The sequence below is a fragment of the Protopterus annectens genome, chromosome 7.part0 (assembly GCF_019279795.1).
Source record: "Protopterus annectens isolate FY-2018-M chromosome 7.part0, PAN1.0, whole genome shotgun sequence".
NCBI lineage: Eukaryota > Metazoa > Chordata > Ceratodontiformes > Protopteridae > Protopterus > Protopterus annectens.
In genome coordinates, this window is record NC_056739.1 from 1,542,988,165 (window position 1) to 1,543,013,746 (window position 25,582).

Below are 25,582 nucleotides of genomic sequence, written 5' to 3' on the forward strand. Positions count from 1 at the left end.
AGCGTGGGGAATGAATGAGCCTGTCACTCCCTTCCACTAAAGACATGAATGTGCTTGTGAGTGAAGGTAGGTAAGCCATTGGTAGTTGATATAGGAGCAAAAAATGTGTTTCATAAAGCAGACACTTCTTCCAGTAACAATTATTAATTCACTTTGGCATGTCAATAGCTGACAAACAGACACACCTGCATATGATCTCAACTAGTGATGAAGTTGTGTGTGTCTCCTTACATTATCCTATATCCTTGGTACCCAGTATTTCACGTCCACACTAGATCCAGCTTTTTCTAATTCCCCTGGACTCAGTCCACTTCTAGGGCTGTTTGTGGAACCTAAATATGTTCTGGGGGTCTTGACCCTCTACATTCCATTGGGGGGTGTTCATTTATGCACTACTCACCATGGTGTCATGGTAATGCTTGAGGGTGGGAGTGCAATGGGGCCTGCAGTGTATCCCTTCACCTCCATGGCAGCTCAGCCATGCCCACCACCCTACACCTCCTATGCTATGTCCCCTTATGCAATGTCTCCAGCCTCTAATAGGATTTGCAGCTGGGAACATCCATGCAACTGCCCACCCTCCCCAGATGGACATGTCCATCCCCACCCTGCCATTCCATCAGTCACTTAAGCTACTAATTGAACCTGGGTCAATTGGAATCTAGTCAGGGCTTTAGCTCTTTATGCCACCTGTGTAGCTCAGTGATGACATTTTTGGCTATATCAATTTCAGAAAATGCTTTTTATTTTAGGTTCCTTATCTGGGGAAAGACCACACTTCAGCTGGATTCCATTTCCCTGGTATCTGCAGAAGACATTCAACAAGAAGCTGAAGGCCCTCTGTGGAAAACCTCTAACTCCTTCCCCACTGGTTAAACTTAAATTGCTAATTATTGTGTAGGGAAATCCAATGATCAAGTATCAGTTCATAGGACACTTATTTGTTTTGTTTTGTCAGTTTTTTTTTATTTGATTGTTTGAAATATATTAACTAGATAATCTTAGTAAGCCACTGCCAGAGGGTTGTACAATATTTGTCTGACAGCAACAAGCTGATATACACTACTGTGGCAATTATTTATTAACTTATTTATTCATTCATTCATTTGATCACAATCAGGGATCTGTTTGTACCATACCTCTCAACTGTACAGATTTTTGCAGAATGTCCAGATTTTTGCCTCATATTTTTGGTGTGTTCCTCCTAAAATCTGTACCTTTTTGGCAAATAGCTGAGGATTGAAGTAATTAAATAATGATAAATATTTGAGTTTAAGACTTCACATCCTTCAGAAAATTCATGATAATGGAAAAACTATTCAACTATCAACTTTCTAAGTTTGTAAGAGCAATATTTAAAATCTGTCCCTATTTGTCCCCCCATCATTTTAGGCTTTGTCTAGATTTTTTGCTCTAAGAGGTTAAGGTACGGTCTGTACACAGAATAAAGTTGCTATAATTCGTATTTGTATATGTACGTATGTGTTGCTATGTACATATGTGTTGCTATGGGTTTATGTGCATGTGAGTGACAGAGATGCTGTATAGGCTGGTGTGCAATGGACTTCACTTTATATGCTGCAATACATTTTTGTAGCAATTATTTAGCTATCTGTATGTCTAGCCATCTATTTACTCTTTTTGTTACAGTCAAGACATCTGAGGTGTACATATTCAGTAAAGGGTCTATAACTGGTGGGTACAAAGGGAGTCTGTAGATGAACATGATTGATCCTTTATTTCATTTGATAATATTTTAAGTTATTGCTGTAGCTTGGCAGGGCAATATGTGCATGGGTGAAACAAGTTGAATACATTATTGTGATCAGTATTATTTATTTGTTCACAGTCAGACATCTGAGACATTTATCAACAATAAAGTGGCTATAACCACCCATATGTCTGAAATAAACTCTCTCAAAGTATTAAAGTAGATCTGGCATATATTCTAAAGAAAGACTACTACTGGAAGACTGTGCAGTACGTGCAGCAGTGTATGACAAATTGTTTAGAAGAAAATTGTAACCATGCTTAAAGTTGACCCTGCAGTAATATATCCCTTCCCTATTCCACACAATTAAGTGCTTCTTGCATGAGCTCCCCCAGCCTCCACTACCTAGAATCCATTTCAAATCCCATTTATGTGATTCATGCTAGTAAAAGGAAGTAGAGTGCCCCCCATTTATATAAAATAGCTTTGGCAGAGGCATCTTATATAGCATTTGAAACATGAATGTTTTTATTTCATTTGTGAAATTCCCAGGTTTGTGGAAGTAAATAAACGTCTTCTAACTTGGTTACAGTTAATATAAAGCCCAAGTAAATCAAACTAGCTTGGACTACAATATGGTGGACCTTTAGAAATTGACAAACTCTCCCCACCCTCTTCCTTAGTTATCAGACATGTCAATCTACTACAGAAGTCTTGCACAACTCAAAGCATTGTAAATCTACCTCAGTGAAGTATGTTTCTGTAGGATTTATAACATTCAGTTCTGAAATTTATGTTCTGAGATTTTTATCTACATTTTTTTCTTGTGTATTCAGTTTTTAACGTACATTGTTATGCTTCAAATAAACCATAGTCACTAAGTATGACAAATTAGTACTTTTCCCATGTGTTTTTGGATTAGTTTAAACTTACTACTAATACAAAAAAAATGTCAGTTAAGATGCAGAAACTTAGTTTTAAGCTTCGACTCACTTACTGACACATTCATGGGAGTAAAGCACTTTTTGTTAGTAGTTTCACTATGATGCTACAGAACTGAGTTTTACAGCCTTAAGTGAATTGATGCAGCTTCATATTCAAGGATGGTAAATTGAACCTCTGCTATAAATATCATTTTATTCCTTAAAACTACAGAATTTCTATTGTCTAGACTAGGTTATGTAGGCTGAGACAAATTCATTTCTTAAACAATAGGTTATTTAAAAGGGAAACTTCTTAGATTGCCATGAACTGTCATCCTTCATTAGACCCATTATAGAATACAATGCCCCGTTTGGTATATACCTCTCAAGACATCTGCAACAACTGGAAAGGCTGCAGAAATACCTCACTAAAAGAATGACCGGCCTAAAGCAGATGCCTTATGCTGACCGCCTTAAAAAAAACCCAGCTATACTCTGTCACATATCATCTACTCAGAGGCAATCTCTGCTTAACATACAAGGCCATGTCAAACCCAGAGCTGTTGGATATGCTACACTTAAAAAATCCCAATCCCTCAGAGCCACACACTCCAGGGAGCTAAACCTTGTCATCACAATAAACAAAACATGCTGGAGGGATAGGTTCTTGACCCAGAGACTCCCAGACTCTGGAATAGACTGCCCGTACATGTCAAGCAGAGTGCCTCTTTGGCCCTCTTCAAAAGGAACCCTGACGATTGGATGGGAGAAAGGAAATTCACCCCGGGGATCACGTCAGTCACCCTGCTAGACAGGGGTCCAGAAAAGTGAATAGTGTGGGGAGAAATAGCCAGGGAATTGTTATGGCTAGGCTTGTATAGGCCCTAGGGCCGATAGCCTAGTACCAACCTATGAACCAGAAAATACATGAAAATGAAAAAAAAAAAAAAAAAAAAAAAAAAAGATGCTGAAGGCTTTCTTAGCAGTAAACAACATTCTGCATTTTCTTAAAGTGGAACTACAGTCCTACTAAGAGCTTTACCACTCAATAACCGGCTTAGCATATAATCTCCCTCCATTTGTGTTCATAAGGGCATCTTACGGATTACACATTGTCTTGGAAATTGTTTTGCACAATATATTGTACTAGTTTCAATATTTAGGTAGTTGACTGTGTTACCGTCTCCTTGCTTATTGTTGAACATATTTTTGCATTATTGCTGTTTAACCCTTTCCCTCAAAAGAATATGGTCTCTGATACAAAGCTGAGCTGAAGAATGTATGTTGTGTTTAAAGAATGAAACCTGTATTGCCTAATCTGTATTGTTTCTGGCCTTTATCTGCTGCTTTTACTGATATTCTCCTTAAAGCTACTCTCCCTATACAACCTTGCTCTAGCTACATCTAACCCTAACCTCAATCCAATTTCTGTGCTCTCTAACACTAACCTTTTTCTCTACATATCAGTCTCCTGCTGTCTTCCCCACCTCCCCTTTCTATCTACCTGCAACTTTACCTAACTTAGTGTTGTCTCTCTCTCTCTCTCTCTCTTCCATAGTAATCTGTCCCAGGTGCTCCCTCCCTGCCTCACAGCAAAAGGAATACCTCCAGCTACCTCCTGAAGACACCGTGACTGTACCAGCCTGCCTGGTACTCAGAACACTACTGCTGAGAGGACCCCCCCAACAAGATTGTGTTTAATATATGTTGCTTACTACTAATTACACATGAACTTGTTGTACTACCTATTGTGTTAGTCTGTCCTCCTGTGCTCGTGTTCTAGCAGCCTACCATAGACCATTTGCCCTCTCCCCCTCCTGTCCTCCATAACCAAGACTATATTTACACCTAAGACATGTTTAGACTATCCCTGCTGCTTTCCACCTCCCTCTACCACTAGGTGGCAGCATCTACCAATGTAAATTCTACTTGTGCATTTTAATCCTGATAGTTATTTTTCTACAGAAAAATCAGTTGCATTAAATATTCTACGACTGCTTATATCCTCTCCCTCCATGCTAAACCTCCTTCAGTAAAGGTCAGCATGCATTACTTTTCCCAAAAAACATTAGTACAAACCCTCTTTACTATAGCCATTTGACTGCTTTTTACTGATACTTTCTCTGCTGTACTCACCTTTTCTGCTCCTTCCCGCTCCGTTTGCCCTATGGGCTCACTCCGCTCCACTGCCCTGCCCCCAATTCCCACCCGTCTTCAACACACCTAGCTTTATTCCTCTCTGATCCCTCCCTCCCAGCCTAATTACCCAATAGCAGTTCCCCCGACTTAATTCCTCCCACCCAACAACTCCTTCATACTCTCTTCCATCTGTGCACCACCCAAATAATTATAGTCTCCTCCTCTTTTACTAAATTTCTATAAAAAAACTTCCATCACTTTCTAAACCCTCTCTTCCTTTTCACCCTTATCTATTCTACATACCTACATCTATCACTCTACCTTTTGCTTCAATATGCTCTTTTTAAGTCATCACACCCTAGAGGCCCCATGCCTCCTCTCCCTGCTCCAACTTTCCTTATACTTTGCTAGCTCATATACATCCAATGCTTGCCCAATATTGAGTACAAAAATAAACCCAAGGCAGGGTATGGACAAATAAGACAGTAAAACCACAGCCACTGCAAATCCAGATGCCAGTCAACCAAGTAGCAGCGATGACTAAAAACAATAACTGAAGAATCTGGCAAAAATCCGTTTCCAAATACTCAATGAATTTACAATGAATTTACAATAAATTTAATGTGAGACTGAGCGCTTTCACCTTACATGATGATGCCTTGTAAGGTGAAAGCGCTCAGTCTCACATTAAATTTATTGTAAATTCATTGAGTATTTGGAAACAGATTTTTGCCAGATTCTTCAGTTATTGTTTTTAGTCATCGCTGCTACTTGCTTGCCCAATATTACCTACAAAGACAACAACCATACATACACGCCTTCACCCTCAATCATACTCCCGTTACCACTCTATCTCCTCATCTCTCATTCAGCCCAACACTCTGCACTTATTCCACCCTAAAATCATCTCCTCTAAAGTTAAGACACTGTCACCTACTCTAAACTTAAATCTACCCAATTTCATACCTAGTAAACCTGAATGGCTAAAGGATATTTCCTTTAATAACATAGTCCAAGCTGGTGATATCCATCCTAACCCTGACCCTACTCCCTCTATTGCTAACACCCACCACTTATCATCCTCCTCCTACCACAACACCCACCACTTATCATCCTCTTCCTACCACAACACCCTAAAGATTTTCACAATAAATGCACAAAGTCTAAATAACAAAGTTCACCAATTTCAAGCTTGATTAAGCCATAACCAACCTGAAATATTAGCCATCTCCGAAACCTGGCTCAAACCCTCTATCTCTGACTCTGAGATCCTGCCCCCAGAATTTCATAGTCTCAGAAATGACCAACTAAACAAAAAAGGTGGCGGCTGTGCCTTAGTCTACTTTAACCTCCTTACCGTAGCTCCCCTCCAAATTCCAATTCCTCAGTTCCAGAATACTAAACTAACTGCTGGACTACTAAAACTAAATAAACATAAAATTATCTGCATCATTGCCCTATATATCTCACCTGGTAATAATATCTCTACACTCAAAGAAATTCTCCTATGGGCTTCTACTAGAATTAACTATGAAACGTACATTCTAGGAGATGTAAATATTGACTGGAACAAAATCAACTGCCACTCTCCCTCCCTAACCATTAACCTCTATAACTTCACTCAATTAATCCACCCCATCACCCAACCAAACAAAACAAATCCACCTTAGATTGGATCCTAGTCTCCAATCCTAATAAAATAACCAACTCTGGCACTATTCCTGATACCATTAGCGACCACCTCCCAGCCTTCATACATCGCTCAACCAGCTTTTCCCCACACCAGCATCAATACATTCACACTCACAACCTCACTAGCTTCAACCCCACTACATTCTCAAACATTTTCAAACAAATGAACTGGCAAATTCTAAACACCCTTTCTCTTGACAGTGCTATAGATTACTTCAACTCTGTCTTCCTAGATACCCTAAACTCCCTAGCCCCTCTAAGAAACAAAAGGATAAAAACTAAAATAGTTCCTTGGCTATCCAAAGAGACAAAATAGATCATGCACCAAAAAGATAAAATATGGAAACTACCAAAACAATAAACTGCCCACTACGCTGCTCCAATATAAACAACCGCGTAGCCTTGAAAAAAAGCTAATCATCAAGGACAAAAAATCCTACTACATAAAACTCCAGTCCAAACAATAACAACCCCAAGCTATTCTGGAATTCAATAAATTCTCTTCTCAATCCAGGCTCCAAGAATAATCCCTGTCCTGACCCAAGTAAGTCTGACCTTGAAATAAGCTCTGAATTTAACTAATTTTTCACAGAAACTATTTCTAACCTCACCAAGACGTTTCCTAACAATAACCCAACTTCCCTTCACTCTCCATGTTCTAACTCATCTAGTAACCCTCCCTCTCCATTTGAGCTCAAACCCATCTCCACTAACTTTATAAAAAAAACTTTTGTCCAAACTTAAAACTTGTTCTAATGCTCCTGGCAATATCCCCTCCTCCTTCCTAAAATGTGCTGCTGATGGTATTGCACTTCCAATCAATATCATTATTAACAGATCCATAAAGGAATCATATGTCCCTAAACTATGGCGCTCAGCCCATATTCTTCCTCTTCACAAAGGAGGCAAAAACACCAGCATCTCAAACTTTCACCCTATTGCTCTGCTCTCACCAATCTCCAAAATCCTAGAAAAATGCATCCACCTCCAACTTATGCCTTTCTTGACCCTAAACAATCTTCTCACTCCCACCCAACATGGCTTCCACCCAGGCTATAGCACTATAACCGCTCCACTCTCTTTCCTTGAAACTGTCAATCAAGCCCAAGATTAAGGACATTTAGTTTCTACTGTTTTACTCGATCTGTCTAAAGCATTCAGTACTGTGTCCCACAAGCACCTTACCTATCATCTCTCTAAGCTCCATCTCTCACCCAATACTTTATCCTGGTTCTCCAGTTATCTATCAGACAGATCACAGCCAGTCAAATGGAAGAACTCCATCTCTTCCTTCCTACCTACCCCAACTGGTGTGCCACAGGGGTCTATACTTAGCCCTATGCTCTTTAACATCGTCATCAATAACTTTCACACTGCTATTCCTGATGCCAAAATCATTCAATATGCAGACGATTCAACCCTAATCTGCTCTGCCTCAAACCTCTCTGAATTGCTAACTACAACCCAAATTGCCTTCTCAACAACCAAAAACTGGATGCGCCAAAACCACCTCTCTCTTAATGCAAATAAATCAAAGATTCTACTTTTCCCTCCTACAAAGACCCTCTCCTATGACAAAAACAACTTCAAAGTCCATAGTCATATCAATTCACCTATAGAAGTGGTTCTTTCCGCTAAACTACTTGGCATTACCATTGATAAACACCTCAAATTCGATATCCACATTCAACAAAATATCAAGAAACCCACCAGACGCTAGGTATGCTGTACAGGAACAATCGCATACTCTCCAACTCTACTGGGCATACTCTGTCCACAACTTATCTTCTTCCTTCCTTACTATATGGATCCCCTCTCCTAACCAGCCTGTCCTCCACTATCACCTCCAAACTAGAAAACTACTATAACAAAATCTCTAAATTTGTCACTAACTCCAGAAATGATACCCATCATTACCTTACCCTACAATCCCTGAATTGGCTTGAACTCACAAACTACCTAGACTACCTCCAACTCACCACTGCCCATAGACTAATATTTCACCCAACAAAATTTCCTGCTCTAACTAATCTCCTTCCCCCTTACACACCTAACAGAACTCTAAGATCTGAACATCAGAATGTAATTGCTATCCACAAACCTAAATGTCCCTGCTGGCCAACTTCTCTCTTACTCACTAGGCAGAAAATGGAATTCCCTTCCATCTACTCTAAGAACTATACCAAACTCAGAAAACTTTAAAAGCCAGCTTTTCAGACACTTGTCCTCTAAATGGAAATGTACCTGCCTTCACCCTAACTAATCCATGCTAAGCATTTGCTCTTATTGAGTTCTTTCTGGTTCCTAAGCTCTCTATTACTCTCTTAGATATCCTCCTATGCATCTATCTAATCTCCAGACAACCCCTTCAGCGTCTATCTATCTATGCTCTCAACAACTCCTATAGCTACTCTCACATGACTCAGCCTTGTAAATATTGTAAATAGCATCCCATTTTAAATGTAAGTAAAGTGTATCCACTATTTCTTTTTTTCTACACATGCTCATACATACATTGTTGCCAAACCTAATACATTAGAGTGTTTCCTCTAATGAAACTGTATAACCTCAACTTCATTCTCAATGAACTTTGTTAAATTTGCATGACATCAAATGTGTTAATTTGTAACTTTTTTGTATATTTTTATCTTATATACTTTTGTACCACTTGTATACTAACTTTATTAAGCATCTTGGAGTTTTTCTCTCCAGGCCTCTACTGAAAATGGGTCATTTTGGCCCAGTGGACTTCCCCGGTAATCAAACTGGAAATAAAAATAAATAATAATAAATATATTTGATATAATGTGGAGAAAAATAATTCTGGGATAAGATTAAGAACACTGGAAGATGGAGTTTGATAAAGGAAGGAGATTGCAAAGACAAATCAAAAGATATACACTAACAATGCTATGAACAGCATAAACATATTAATTCAGAGAACTGAAAACAAATTATAAGTTAGAAGCAGTACGAGTTAAAAGTAACCTGGTTTAATCTAACAGTCAATAAATAAACATTTATATTACATCTAAAATACACACAATATTTTTTAATCAGAGAATGCAAAGCAGAGAGCTTTAACAAGAGGACAACAAATCCTTCAGTAAAGGGGAACAAAACAGTTTAAATGAAATACATTGATGTAGCATGACACTCCTGAAATTAAATGTGTATTATTATGTTTCCTGTGTACAGGTGTGACGACAGGACTGTGAAAAGGTTATTGTCCCAGTTTGGCAACACAGATGATGAGAGCAAGAATGTTATTGTGGAGCTTGTGGAAAGAATTGTGCGGTTTTCCGAACAGGTGGAGCTAAAAGAAGTCGAAGTGAAGAAATTGGAAATAGACAGGAATCAGGTAAAGAATCTTTATATTATTCACACATTTTGTATTTTTCACTTTCATTCATTATACATGTACCTTTTAAATTACCTGTCTGCAGTTTTTAAGGAAAACTTATGCTATGGCTTATTAATTGTATGTTCTAATATCAAATCTGTACACTGCAACACGTAACAGGTAAGAGTGGCAGATGAATGGAAATTACATCTTCCTTAAAAAATCTTGAATGCAAAATGTATGCAATTGACAATTTGCAGTACATGCAAGTTAGTGCAAGATGCACTAGGTCCAAGAGGAGCCAGGTGCAGGGCAAAGGACACATCTTGCATTTCAACTACCTCGATGTGTCTCTGAATTCATTTGCAACCTATGAAGTCCATAATGTAGAGATTTCTGGGACAATATCAGTGCACAATAACTCCATCTTACAGATGCCCCTAGATGGGTCTCGGGTTGTATTCTATTTCACAAACTGCATAAACCTTGCAACTTGCACCCTCAGTGGGAATCATGCTATTGGAAAAAGAGGATTTTTGCAGGATGCTTACAGTGTATGAAAAAATGGGTACATTTGAGAGGCATAATACACTGAATCAAAGATGACAGAACTGAGGTTAGCAAACTGACAAAATGTCAACGCAAAAAAAAAAAAAAAGTCAGAAAATAAACGTATTTATGCAGGGCAATGCACCTGCACCCTTTGTAGAATATTGTGCCATCCATACTCCTGTACATAAATAAAACATCTCCATAGTTGTGCAGGCTTCGAGTAAGGGGAATTTTTTCTTGTTTTGCACCTTTGGAGTGATAGTATTTATATAGTGGGGGTACAGAGAAGCAGACAAAAGTAACTTTGATTTCAAATATGTAATTCACCATCTCTAATATGCCATTGTGCATTTTAGATAACTTTGCTTTTGATGAATTGCAATTCACCAATCTTTGCTGATTTGGTGACATTTAATGGACCCCTTTATATATAATTTGTCTTTCAAGTTCAAGCCATGATGTGGACTGAGGCTATTTTTTTTTAATTTAGAGAGAGGTTGCTGCAGAGTGGGATAATGGTTATTTCTCCAAACTTGCAGTGACCTATGAGGTGATTATAATAAAGGGGTGCAGTATGTATGTTCTTCTGAAAGACCAAGACTTTGTCCCATGTAAAGTGACATTTTTGAGCTTTTTTTTTTGGCAATATTCCAATCACTTTGTTATTTTAAATTGTGTGTTTGATTTGTATCCACTGGGCCAGATTCCAAACTAGTTGCTGTCAGTACAAGTCTGTCATAATTCTGAAAGCCTTGCTCTCAGCGTAAGTGATTTAATTTGGAATAAGGCCTGTCATTAAACAGACCTACTACAGGGACCAGATTCCAAAATGCCTGCTCTCAGTGTAAGCAGTCACTTACACTGAGACCAAGTTTTTTGGAATTGGGGCCATTGTGTTTGCATCAAGCAGCTGTGGGTTTGAGTGCTTATACCCACATTTGTGTCATTCCTCCTTATGGAGATTTCAAATCTTTGGTGAAGCACAAAGCTTCAGTGCCCAGTTAGCATCTGCCTTTCATGCATACCACTCTGTTCATAGGTTCATAGGTAGGTACTAGGCTATTTGTCCAAGGGCCTAAGTAAGCCTAGCCAACAAGGTTCCCTGGCTTACGCCACCCAAGAAAGTTATTTTCCTGTGCCCCTGTCAAGCAGAGCCACAGAAGTGATCCCCAGGGTGTATTTTCTATTTCCCATCCACTCATCAAGATTTTTCTTGAAGAGTGCTAATGAGGAACTTTGCTTGACATAGATGGGTAGCTTGTTCCAGAGTATGGGAAGGCTCTGGGACAGGAATCTATCCCTCCAACATGTCCTGTTGATTGTGGTGACAAGGTTTAGGCCCCTAGAGAGTGTAGCTCGTAGGGATTCGGATTTCTTTAGGTGCAGCATATCCAACAACTCTGGGTATGACATAGCTTTATATGTTAGGAAGAGATCACCTCGGAGTAGGCGATATGCTACGGAGTAAAGATGGAGTTTTTTGAGACGGTCAGTGCAGGGCATATGATTGAGGCCAGTAATCCTCTTTGTGAGGTACTTCTGTGGCCTTTCCAGCTGCTGCAGATGAGTTGTGAGGTACATTCCAAAAGGGGCATTGTAGTCCATAATGGGTCTAATGAGTGTCAAGTAGAGGGGAGCCATGGCCTATTTTTTCCTGGATGAGAACCCTTTTGTGATGAGGTGTGCCATGTAGAAGGATTTCCTGACTACTGTGGTGATGTGATTATCAAAGAAGAGACTACTGTCCACCTGGGTCCCAAGGTCTTTTATCACACATTCGGCATTAAGTAGACTGCCGCCTATGTAGTAGTTCATGGGTACAGAGTTTGTACCAAAGGGGATGACAGTGCACTTTTTGGCATTGAGCTTGAGGCCATGGCTCTGAGACCAGGCATCTGTCTCAGTGAGGCCCTTCTGTAGGATGTCCACATCATTTGGGGACTCAACTCTGGCTCCTAGTTTGCAGTCCTCTGTGAACTTCGTTAACCAAAGGCCTTCTGTGTTAGCCTGTACTTCAGAGAAGTAGATACCAAACAGGAGAGGTCCCAGGACTGAACCCTGTGGTACTCCACTTGTCACTGGTTTGAAGTCAGATTTGGAGTCTGCAACTTTTCCAGTGTGGGTTCTGTCAGTGAGCCAGTTGGCAACCCATCTTGTGACATAAGGATTTATACCTAGTTTAGTGAGTTTATCTATAATTCCAGAATGGGGGATGGTGTTGAAAGTCTTGGCGAAGTCAAGATAGGCTGCGTGAACCACCTTACCCTCGTCTACAGCTTTGGTGACTGCCTCAAAGAAGTCAATCAGGTTCAGGAGGCATGATCTGCTTTCACAAACCCAAACTGAGTGAGGTCCAGAGTTTGGAGGTTACCAATGCCTTTGTTTATGAGTTCCATGATGATATGTTCCATGGCCTTACAGACCAGGCTCATTAGGCTAATAGGGCGATAGTTCCCGGGATCAGTGGCAGCTCCCCCTTTGTGGAGTGGGATAGCTGTTGCTGTGCGCCATTCAGTGGGCACAAAGCCTGATGTGAAGCTATGATTGAACATGGTGCTTAGGTGGAGAGCCAGTTTGTTCTGAAGTTCATGTAAAACACAGCCTGGGATGTTGTCCGGTCCCATGGATGCTGTGTTTTTGGCTTTAGAGAGTGCAGCTTTTACCTGAGTAATTGTGATTACAGGGACTCTGCATTCTTCCTGTATAGATATGGGATCTTTAGGGGGTGAGAGGGGGGTAAAGTTAGCACTGAACCTATCTGCCAGGATGTTGGCAATATCATTTGGTTCTGTAATTTTCGTGTTGTTGTGCTGTAACTCAGAGCAGATTTGGGTGTTGCCATTGAGATTCCTGACATAGGTATAGAATGTTTTGTGGTTGTCCTTAGAATCAGTGGCAATTTTGTTTTTGTAACTAGCTTTGGAGAATCTTATAAGGGATCTTAGCTTCTTACTGAGGCTGACCAGGGAGGTCCTCCATTTGGGATTTTACTCTCTTTTCCAACAGTTTCTTTCTTCTGTTGTAGAGTTTGTTTATGGCAGGAGACCACCAAATCGGCTTCCTTTTTTTTGGAGGCTAGTGTCTTGCTTCTGTTCAGGATAGCATGATCCATGCACTTGTGTAAGTGCTTATAGAGTGCATTTGTGTAGGATTCAGTCCATCTGCATGGGTGTCATGAAGTTCACCACTTCTGTCTTAAGAAGCATGAAGTTGGCTTTGGAGAAATTATTTACCATGGTTTCCTTAATGAAAGGTGGGGATAGGATGTGGATATCTAGGGTGATTAGCTTATGGTCGGATCTGACCAACGAGGAGTTGACTTCAGGAGTGGAACACTGGTCACTCATGTTGGTAATGACTAGGTCTAGGATAATGTTGCCCCTCGTGTTGGTGTGGATAAGTTGATCCAGGGCATTGGAATTTATGAATTCCAGAAAACGTTGAGTGAAGGAGTTGGTACATGAGTAGTTTTCCCAGTTAATGGTGGGGTAGTTGAAATCGCCCATTATTAGGGTGTTTGGTTGAACCCTAATATTTTCCAGTATATCAAGAAAAGAGGAGTGGGAATCCTGGGGCATGGTGGGAGATCTGTAGCAAGCTACAATTTGGATTGCAGTTTTGCCCAGAGTTAGTTGCACTTGGATAACCTCAGATGCATTATGCTGAGCAACTAGCCTGGAGGTGTGAATATCCTTAATGAATATGGACACACCTCCGCCTTTGGTGTTCCGGTCCAGGTTAGATGGCCGAAAAGTGTGGTATGCATTATAGCCTGGTAATGCAGAAGTGCACTCTGGAGCCTTGAACCAGGTCTCAGTCACTGCACAGATACTGATGTTCTCCATTTTAAGGAGTGCCTCGAGAGAGTGCATTTTGAGATTTAGACTTCTAGCATTGAGTAGCATGAGCCTCTGTTTTTGCTTGCCTGTTCCTGTTACGGTGGTGAATTTGTCATTTGAACCTTGCCTAAAAAAAGGCACTATAGGGGTGCAAGAGCCTTAGCCAGTATCCGGAATCCCAGGAGTGACAGCTGCAGGCCATCTCTGGCAAAGCATCGTGGTCTGTTGACTATGTTGCCCCAGGCAAACAGATACTGGAACCCCTTAGAATGACACCAGAAGCTTAGTCAATTGTTGAAGTCAATCATTTTGTCCTTGTACTGCGGTATCATTCTGGGCGATGGCAGGATGCTACTCAGGGCTAGGGTCATACCTGCCTGGGCTACAAGATCAGAGATCTCTTCCATGTCTTTTTTCATGTAGTCCAAGGAGGTACATCTCAGGTCATTCACACCAATGTGGACAATGACAGAGTCATATTTGTACTTTTTGTGGAGTGACCTGAGTGCATGGGTTATGTGGCAGATTCTGGCACCCGACAGGCAGCTGACAGTGACCTTCTCCTTGTTTATCCTGGTTAGTGGGACATCAGTTTGCCTGACTATAGAGTCACCTATGACTAGTGTGTTGGATACATTGTTTTGCCTTATGGGCTGTGGCTGAGTGGCACACTGAGTCTGTGGGCTATGTGTCATTTGGGTAGTGTTGGGGGGGGTGGAGGTTGATTGCATTTCTGCTTTGGAGGTCTCTGTTGCTTGAGCAGATTTTTATTGAGAGCCTCCGTGAATGTTTTTGTGTTTCTTTGTGTGGATTTTGGTGGTGTAGGTTTAGTGTGACTATGTGATGACTGTGGTGTGGTGCAAGTGTTTACCTTCTCCTCTTGACTGTCAAGTTCATTCTTGGATGGAGAGAGCTTTACCTCCAGTTTGGCTAGATAAGTGCATCTCTCGCAAGTTGAAGTGTTGGGTGGTAGGAGGAGAGGGTTATCTGTGTACATGAGGCAATTGCTAACATTTCCCCAAGATGCCCAGATTCATCAGATAGACAGGAGAGAACACTGGGAGTTGACACTTGCACATGCCTGAATAAAAAATATTTTCCTCTAGACAAGTGAGGAAAGTGAGTACAAGAGCTGTTTTTCTCTAAGCAAGTGAAGAAAGTAAGTACAAAAACTGTTTCCCTGTAGGTAATGAGGAAGGTTAAGTCCTGTAGTAATTTGTAGCTTATTTAATGCTTACAACAAGTTCTGAACAAGTGCTGAGCATGAATAAGCAAATTCAAGTGCTAAAACCAAGAATCTGTATCTGATGTAGACTAATTACAGGAAAGAAACAAGTACAAATGCGACTTTTAAATCAGAAAGATGAGAGAGATGGAAAAATTGCCCAAACGGCTAATAACTACAATTTCTGGGCCTCCAAAATATCCTTGGTAGGACCCCCACAAAGAAAAGCTGCTGAAGTAGCAGTAGCCCAGGTAGAATGAGTCCTAACATTAACAGGAACTGGATTGCCATGATAAGAGTAACAGAACTTGATGCAATGGGCAATCCACTTGGAAATAGTTTGCTTAGTGATTGCTTTCCCCTGAACAGTAGGAGCATAAGCGACAAACAGCTGATCAGATTTCCGGAATATCTTGGTCCTGTCCAGGTATAAACGAAGCTGCCTGTGCACGTCTAAAGAGTGCAAAAGATTTTCTTCCTCACTTTGAGGATTAGGATAAAAGGTAGGCAAATGAATGGACTGATTCAAGGCCACTGCAGTAACCACCTTGGGCATAAAGGTGGGATTAGTCTGTAGAGATACCCTGTCCTGATGAAAAATAAGGAAGGGTTCCACAGCCATGAGTGCTTGCAATTCCGAAATTCTTCTAGCAGAGGTAATAGCTAAAAGAAAAGCAATTTTCCAAGATAGAAATTTCAAATCCATGGAAGTTGCAGGTTCAAAAGGAGTCAAGGTTAATTTTTCCAAAACATAGTTAAGATCCCAAGTGGGAACAGGAGCCCTCATAGGGGGCCAAATATTCTTAGCCCCTGTAAGAAATTGTTTAAGTAATGGATGAGAAAAAATCGGAGGATCCGTATCGTAATGTGCAGAAATAGCAGAAGCATAAAGCTTAACAGACGAAAAAGATAGGCCCGTATGTAACAACTCTGTCAGATACTGTAAAATCAGAGGAATGTTTGGAACAGCAGAATCACCACCCTGGACTTGATTCCAGGAGCAAAATCTTTTCCATTTACCCACATAAGATTTTCTAGTGCTGGGCCATCTAGCTTCAAGGATTACATCCATTACCTGTTTGGAAAGGGTAGAGGTGTTTACAGACCCTGGATCCACCAGGCAGCTAGATTCAGAGTTTTGACATGATTGTGCATGATCCGGCCGTCCTGTTGAGACAGTAGATGAGGGATTTGAGGCAGAATCCAGGGAGGCTCCTGAACCAGGTTCATCAGAGTGGAATACCAGAATTGCAGAGGCCAATTGGGAGCCAGTAAAACCATTTGCGGTCTGTCCTGTTTTATCTTCAGAAGTACCCGAGGTAGAAGAGGAAAAGCATATACTGAGAGGTGTTTCCAACTGAATGAGAGGGCATCCACTTTCCACGCTAGTTTGTGGTAGGTCCTTGTGCAGAATGTTGGAAGTTGATGATTCTGAGGGGATGCAAAGAGATCTATGTCCGGACATCCCCACACCTTTATAATCATCCTGAATATCCAAACATCCAACATCCATTCGTGTGGATCCGAAATGTGTTTGCTCAATGTGTCTGCCAGAGTGTTGTCTTTTCCTGGCAGGAATTGCACTTGTAAGTCGACACTGCAGGTCAGAGCAGTGTACCATAGAGTCATGGCTAATCTGCACAGGGGGTAAGACTGAGGGCCCCCCTGCCTGTTGATGTACCACATCACTGTAATGTTATCTGTCTGTATCAACAATTGTCCTGGTAGAAGAAGGTCCCTGAAGGCTATCAGGGCATTCTGTACAGCTAGCATCTCCTTCAAATTTATGTGCAGGTGTGTTTGCTCCTTTGTCCAAACACCCTGAAGACATCTTCCGTGCATGTGGGCTCCCCAGGCATAATCTGAAGCATCCGTTGTCAGAACTTGGTTGGTCGGTGGAGGACAAAAAGGCTTCCCCTTGTTCTGTAGACAGGCTTCGGCCCACCAAAGAAACTCTTGCTGGAGACAAGGCAAAATCATGATCACTGTTTCCAAACTGTGGTAATGCTGAGACCATACACTCTTGAGGTACCACTGCAGTTTCCTCATATGCAGTCTTGTATATGGTATTAGTAGAATGCAGGAAGCCATGTAACCCAAAGCCTGCAGAATTTTTCTTGCACTCAGCTGTTTCATTGAAGCCAGGTGTCAGAAAGAAGAAGCCAGTTGCACTTTTTTGTCTGGTGTCAAGGAAGCCATCTGGGTTGTAGTACTCAGAAGAGCACCCAGGAAAGTAATCTGTTGTGTGGGTATCAGATTTGATTTCTTTAGATTCACTGTGAAACCGAAGTACTGAAGAAGATGCTGCACAAAAGCTAGATGCCGAAGTAGAGTGTCTTTGTCGTCCGCTTGAATAAGACAGTCGTCCAGATAAGGGTATATTTGAATTCCCCTTCTGTCTGCAAAATGCCATTACTGGTGCCAGGCACTTTGCAAAGACCCTGGGTGCAGTAGATAAGCCAAAGGGCAGCACAGAGAACTGGTAATGCTTTGAGCCCGCTTTGAAACGCAGATACCTTCTGCACTCTTGCCTTATAGAAATATGCAGGTAAGCTTCTTTTAAGTCCAAAGTCACCATCCAAGCGTTCTTGCCCAACATAGGCAGCAGCTGCTGCAGAGTGAGCATCTTGAATTTTGGTATAGCTAGGAAGGTGTTTAGTACAGAAAGGTCCAGGATTGGTCTCCACGAATTTTCCTTCCTGGGAACCAGGAAAAGTCTGGAATAAAAACCTTGCCCTATTTCTAAATTTGGTACCAATTCTATGGCCCTCATAGCCAGGAGGGACTGAACCTGCCACTGCGCCTCTGCCCACTGATGATTTGGCAGATCTGGCCAACCGTTCGGTTTTGGCAAGGTGTGGAAATGAAATCTGTAACCTCTTGAGACTATGTCCAGAACCCATTTGTCCTGGGTTATGTGGCTCCAATTTTGATAAAAAAAAGAAATCCTTCCTCCCAAAGGTGCTTCCAGGAGAGGAGCCCCTGGAACCAGAAAGGGAGAGTCATAAAGACTGTTTTCGGTAGGGTTGAGACTTACCTTCACATCCCTTGGGAGAGGGGGCACTCCACTGCCTATTCCTAAAATGGGTCTGTGCCTGTCCCCTACCTCTGGAATGCCTGAATCTGCCTCTCTGAGACCTGTCTGAGCCCGGAAAGGACCAAGGTTTAGCTGGCCAGTGTCTGCTAAATCTAGGAAGTTGCACCTGTAGAAAATCCTTAACCGTCTGCATAGATTTGGCTTTGTCCTCCATTTTCTTTAATACCTCTTCAGCTTTGGACCCAAACAGAACATCATGCTGCAAAGGGGCATCCAAAAGTTTGGCTTTAACCTGATCCGGCAAGCTTTGTTCCTTTAACCAAGCATGTCTTCTAATAACTGTGCCAGTTGTTGCAGCCATACAAGAAACTTCCAAAGAATCAAAACCACAATGCAGGGTATGTTTATTCACCTGTTCTATAGCATGCAATAAATCCTGTAACACCTGATTATCTGCACCAATAGAAACAGCTGACATCTTTTGTTTAAATACAGACAAAAAGTATTGCTGATACGTCAGCATATGAAATTGACAGTTCAAAGCCCTAATAGACAATGTAGCAGAAGTATAAACTTTTTTACCCCATCTCTCCAAAGCCCTGGACTCTCGGTCAGAGGGAATAGGATTTTTAGCAGAGGCCACTTTAACACCCTTAGGACCCTGAGAAATTGTTTCCAGATCAGGTGAAAGATTCTTAAAAAGAAACTTGTGAGAATCTGGAACCCTATAATACCTATCTGGTTTGACCGGAGCAGGGGGAAAAGAATCAGGAGAGAGAGAAGCTTCCGAAAAAACATCATCTACAATGTCCAATACAGGGGGAATAGCCAGAGGCCTATGCTGTGGGCGAAGAGGAAAATCCCTAAGCCTTTTCTTGGATTCAGAAAATTCCTGCCCTTTCCAGTGAAAATGCACCCTCATATCATGCAAAGTTTCACCAAAAGAATAATCCTCAGGAAGAGAGGCTGAAGGAAAGGAATCTTCAGCATCAGAATCCTCATAAGGAGGAAAAGAATAATCCTGCTCAAGAGAAGAAGCAGAAGAAACAGAAATTTGGTCTGAAGAATCATAATCGGACTGTAATCTAGGCTTCTTGTCAGGAGGGGGATGTGAACCCCTGATCATAGTTAAGAGATCTTCAGCCATCCTAAGCATCTGCATCTGAGGCCTAGGACCCTGATCAAAAGGTGCCTGTGCTTGCCATTTTACTTTAGCTGGAGCCTTAGACTTTCTCTTTGAATGTAAAACTGAATCCACATTTACAGGAAGCTTATGTATATAAAACAAAAACGGATCTCTACCAGCTAAGGAGTCTGAGGTTAAAACAGAAAGTCAAGTATAGAACAAAAACCTCCGACTCTCCACGTACAAAAAATAATTTATTGAAGAATAAAAGAACAAACGGTGAGCGCTTTCACGTATACTATGATACGCTTCTTCAGACAATATAACATGAAAACAGGCTGCATATTTATAGGGAGGCACATCCCAATGCTTGAAATCAATTAACTAATCAAGCTAATAAATCAATCTAAAAACCATCATTATCTTTTAAAGGAGGCTTTTAAAGCCATAAAAGAACTAGCTGGTAGAACTAAATCACTAAATGCCCTGTATATAGTGGGTCATGCAAGAAAATCAAACATTTTAAAATTATCTGGTTCACTCTTAAGGATACATACTTATTCTAAACATGATACTATAAGGCTTTACATAGCACTAGATAGCGTTATATAGAATGCAATATGCTATCATTTCATCATTCAAGTCTCTCTTAGGACGACTTACATCGTGTGAACATCACTTATTAATATATATTCTGTATATTATATAAATTTATAAAAATATATCCAATATGCATAAAATTCCAATATTCATCATTTAAAAGTTGCTCTTAAAACTGCATAAACATAAATTTAGTTAAATATATGCAACAATGTATATATATGTGAGCCAACATCATGCATAAATTAATTAAAGAAATAAATAAATGAACAAATAAATACAATAAATAAATAGAATTAATACATTTATCAATTCATTAAAAACCACATTTAAGTTAAAATGAGAATGGAAAGTATATGTTAATATCGCACTGTATAGACATAAAAAGGAGAATAGATATCTGTAGTTCATAACCCATAAAAATTTCAAAACAATGAATATAAAATCTAAAAACAGCTCAAAGCACATATTTAAGAACTGATCATGGCCCTCTGGCCAATATAAAGTATATTTAAAGATGTTACTAATGGACCAACAAATAAATAAAATAAAATAAAATAAATAAAATAAAATAAAATAAACTAGAAGAATAATCCTGCTCAAGAGAAGAAGCAGAAGAAACAGAAATTTGGTCTGAAGAATCATAATCGGACTGTAATCTAGGCTTCTTGTCAGGAGGGGGATGTGAACCCCTGATCATAGTTAAGAGATCTTCAGCCATCCTAAGCATCTGCATCTGAGGCCTAGGACCCTGATCAAAAGGTGCCTGTGCTTGCCATTTCACTTTAGCTGGAGCCTTAGACTTTCTCTTTGAATGTAAAACTGAATCCACATTTACAGGAAGCTGCGAAGGCCTGAGAACTCCCTCAGAAGCTGGTACCTACCTACCGGCTCTGGACCCAACTGAGGGAGCACTATCCGAAGGTCCAGTCCCTGGCAATACTGAAGACCCCATCAGCTCCACACCGAAGCTGGTACAGGCAATTGGTTCAAAAGAGGCAGATGACAGGGGCTGCAAAGGCACCTCACTGACGACTGACGAACCAGCAACTGTCAATAACTGAGTAACATCCTATGCTGTGGACCTCGGAGGCCTGTCTGCATCCTTGTGCCTCTTACACACCTCAGAAGCCAGAAAAGAATCCGAAGACATGTTATAATTAAACCTTTTTCCAAAATAGTAAAAGGCAAAGTTATATCTATGCCTAATAGTATGCTGATTAAATCTAGCACAAAACGCACAATTAGCAACGTGGTCAGGACCCAGGCAGGGAATACAGTAAGAGTGAAAATCCCTATGAGGTATTTGCTTCCCACAAGAAATACAATTATTAACTTTTTCTGACATCTGACTGGAGCAAGAAAAAGACCTCCCCAATGGGGTACTTATCTTATAAAATGAAAATCCTGGGATTAAATCCAAAAACAAACAGGAACAGGCCAACCAGCATCAGTGAACTGCAAAGGGCACCTCGCAGCAAGAAAGACTGGGGAAATGGCATCAGCTGAGGTCTTTATACCTTCTGGCGCATTGACGTCAGGATAAAAGCGACCTCAGCTAACGCACGATCCAGACTTTGGGACTCTGGCCGATTGGGGGCTGCTGCTGGCAGGAAGAACCCTACAGTCATGACTGCAACAGTGAACCATGAAGGACATCAGCTATTGATGAAATGATTTCAAAGATTATTCAAAGACTAGCACTTATAACCACAGATTAAACCTCTAGGCTAAGAGTTAACACTGAATATGAATGAAGTGGAACAAAAGTAACCCCCACTACTTTGCAGAGAGAGAGTGAGAGAGAGACAGATCACAATATTCAATGAAATAAATAACAGAATTGCAAACAGCAACACTATATTCACTGAACAAATAAATATAAAAATAAAATTGCAATACTATCTTTAACACTGCAAGTTTGTACTTATCCCAGCTTGTAATGCAGTTGATTATAGGTATAAAGCAGCCAGCCAAACAGCTATATACAGTTCTCTTAAATCTGCCCAAACTTGCAGTGTGAATGCTATTAAATCACATAAAAACAGGTCAGTTTCACCTCGGAATTCTAATGTTACTACTGTGGGGCTTTCACCATCCCACCTCAGGAAATATTGCAGACCTGTTGTGGCTCCAATCCAGTTCTGATTGGTGTTGCTTGCAAAAAAAAAAAAAAAGAGTTCTGCTCGAGGTCTCCAGTTTTAAATACAGGGTGCATGTTTTATCTGTATCACCTTAATAAAGTGAAATTTTGACCACCATACCTCTCAGTGTTTGAAACTGTAGCCATTATTTTGAGGTTGAACCTGCTAAACAATAAATGCTTCAACAATTGTTATGTGGTGATTAGTGACCAAATCTACTAAATAAATCAAACTGTTCCTTATACTGCATTTGATGTTACATTAAATTACTATCTTACTATGTCTGTATATCTGAATAATTAGGTTTCTGTCTGAAAATAGAAAAGTCAATAAGTTACCATGTAGAAAATCTAAGGAGAACCTTTATTGTGCTTTTCTTACAACAACATGCTTGATAGGCAGTTCACCCGTGTATTAATGAAGAGTAAAACAACCGTATATTGCTAAACAGAGCTAACTTCTGTTCACCACTAACATAGTTACTATTGTTGGAAGAAAGTCATGCATTTAGAAAATGTGATTCACAGGTGCTGACATTTGATTGGTTGCTGTGCACTCAGGATTTTTGCTACAGATAAGGATACCATGGCCCTCCAGTCTGTCTGTATGGATTTCGGCTTGTATAATCAACAGATCCTTTCCAGCAGCATGCTTTTACCCACTCCTCATAAGCAGTGCCTTACCCATGCATTTATTGATTCTTTTATTTTTTCTGTCTGTACTGCTACATTGGGAAGGCTGTCCTAAACACATGCCACTCTTTCTGTAAAATAATACTTTCTTATATCTTCCGTCATCTGCCCACCTTTTTAAAACTGTATCTGCTAATTTTGTTGATTTTTCCAGGTTCTTTAGTCATCTTTTTATACCTACCTTTTTGCAGGAATAAATGGAGACCACTGTCAGGCTTCTGTTATCAACATACTACATGCAAAATATTTAACAAAATGTTTAACAGAAGTGAATTACCTGTTTTACTTAAATTTTGTACTTAACAGTAAGATGTCTACTTAAAGAATCAACACTCATGGGTTCATAGGTACTTACTAGGCTATTAATTTGTGAGGATCTCAAGAAGCCTAGCCTTACGTTCCCTTGGTAGTTTTTTGGCCCTTGCTTTTTGAGTATGAGTAATCCAGAGGCAGACAAAACAAGAATATATTGGGACATTTACTTGTTCCCCTATTCATGAGGGACATGGTTGTGTTTAGCCAAGGGTGATTTTTGCAGTGTTAGCCAAGGGTGATTTTTGCAGTTTCTCATCCATTCTTCCAAATAATGTTGGAATACAGTTAGGAAAGAATTGTTTTATATGCACTGGAAGATAGTTCCATAGAAGATGTATTCTCTGTGATACACACATATCTCTCCAACATGTCCTATTTATGTTGCAAAAGAGATTGAGATCCCTCAAGTGGGTGTTCATGTTGGCACTGGACTTGTGAATGTGTAATAGATCAGAAAGGATAGTGTCTCTTTAGGGTCTATATGCAAGGCAGAGGTTGGCTCTTAAAAATCTGTAAGGTATCAAAAAGAGGGACAAGGCATACTTTTTATGGTTTGGGCCCATCATTTGTTTAGTGAGAAAGCATTGTGATCTTTCCAGTTGTGGCAAGTATCTGGACATGAACATACTAAAAGGGGCATTATACTCAATGATCAGCCTAATGAGAGCCGAGTACAATGGAATGATTACATCTCAGTCCTGGATGCCATACCTTTAGATATAAGCTGTGCAATGAAAAGGGACTTCCTTACAAAAGTGGATACTTGGAGATCAAAGGACTGTTCACTGTGTACATAGGTTCCCAGATCCCCGACTAGAGATGAACTCTTGAAGGGGTATTAATGATGTGATTGCTACAAGAGAAGCCATAATTGCTGAAGGATACTATTGTACATTTCCTGCATTTAAATTTTATCCATTGTTTTGACACCAGCTATTTGTATGGGAAATGTCTTCTTAGATGATCTTGTTATCCTCTTGGGAGTTAATGATGGCACCAAGTATAGTCATTCATAAACTTGGCTAGCCATGAACCCTTAACATTTGCTTTGACTAAGAAGAAGTAATGCCAGAAAGAAGTGGATCTAAGACTGAGATTTGGGGCATACTTCTTGTGACAGGTCTTTGGATGGGTTTAAAGACACCTAGTCTAATTTTGTGGATTCAATTTGTGAGCTTATTTCCTATCTAATATTTTCTGGCATATTGGTGCTGTTTACTACACAGTGGTATATTAGGTTCAGTGAACCTCCTCCCAGACCCATGTAAAGCATGCCAGTTGGAGCATGTTTGTCATGGCTATTTGATCAACACTAAGAATGTCCTCCCTTTCACTGTCTTCTCTGAGTATGTCCAATATATTGCAGTTATCTAGTATATATATATAAATATATATATATATATATATATATATATATATATATATAAATATATATATATAAAATAGATATAGATATAAAACAGATATCTGTATCTATCTTTTCCCAGACTGATAGCACAGAGGTTAAGGATCAGAACTATAAACTAGTACACCTGGGTTTGAAACCTGATTGGGGCACAACTGGCAGTAGCAGTAGCAGTGCAGAAGAGAGGCCTAGCAATCCACTTATGCAATATGACACAAGAGCCCTGTGGAGCATACCCATAGAGTTGTAATGAGTTGATTTTGACTCAAGGGCATCTAACTTACTTTTTAGTTATCTAGCTATAGTTTGGTGATATGGGGGGTTGTCTTCATATTGGGGCCACTGATTTTTTTTTTTTTTTTTTTTTTTTTTTTTTTTTGTGATTTGCAACTTTGGGAACATTGGAAACATTACTGTTTTGACTAGACAGCTCCCAAGGATTTTAGGTGTTTTGGGTTTAAATAATCACGATTATTCATAATGGACCCTACAGCAATGCTTACTGTCTGAGGTCCCCATTGTTGTAGTTGTTAGTGGAAGCTTGCTTAGCTAAGATTTTTTGACTGTAGTTGAATAATGTTTAAACAGTTTATGTAGGAAAATCATTTTGTGACATTTTAGAAGGGTAATAACATTTCAGCTAGTTAGGTCTGTGGTTCTGGCTTGTAGCAGAACTCCATTTTTTATGTGGTTGATGTTAATGAAACCGCGGAGAGGCTGAGATAAGGAGAAACTGAGAGCTGATTGAAGTAGTGCATGCCTACACTGAGGACTAGCCTGCAGTTTCTATTCAAGCAAGACCTCTTTGGTGCATGACTAATGTGCAGAGAGAAGCAGTG

General features: G+C 40.2%; 1 protein-coding gene across 1 annotated transcript in view; it reads left to right on the top strand.

Moving 5' to 3' along the window:
- Window positions 1-25,582, top strand: part of EFCC1 (EF-hand and coiled-coil domain containing 1) — a 489,947-nt gene that overhangs the window by 432,888 nt on the left and 31,477 nt on the right. The window contains exon 5 of the mRNA XM_044078086.1: window positions 9,664-9,826. Coding sequence (XP_043934021.1) covers window positions 9,664-9,826 — 163 coding nt within the window. The remainder of the gene's footprint in view (window positions 1-9,663; window positions 9,827-25,582) is intronic.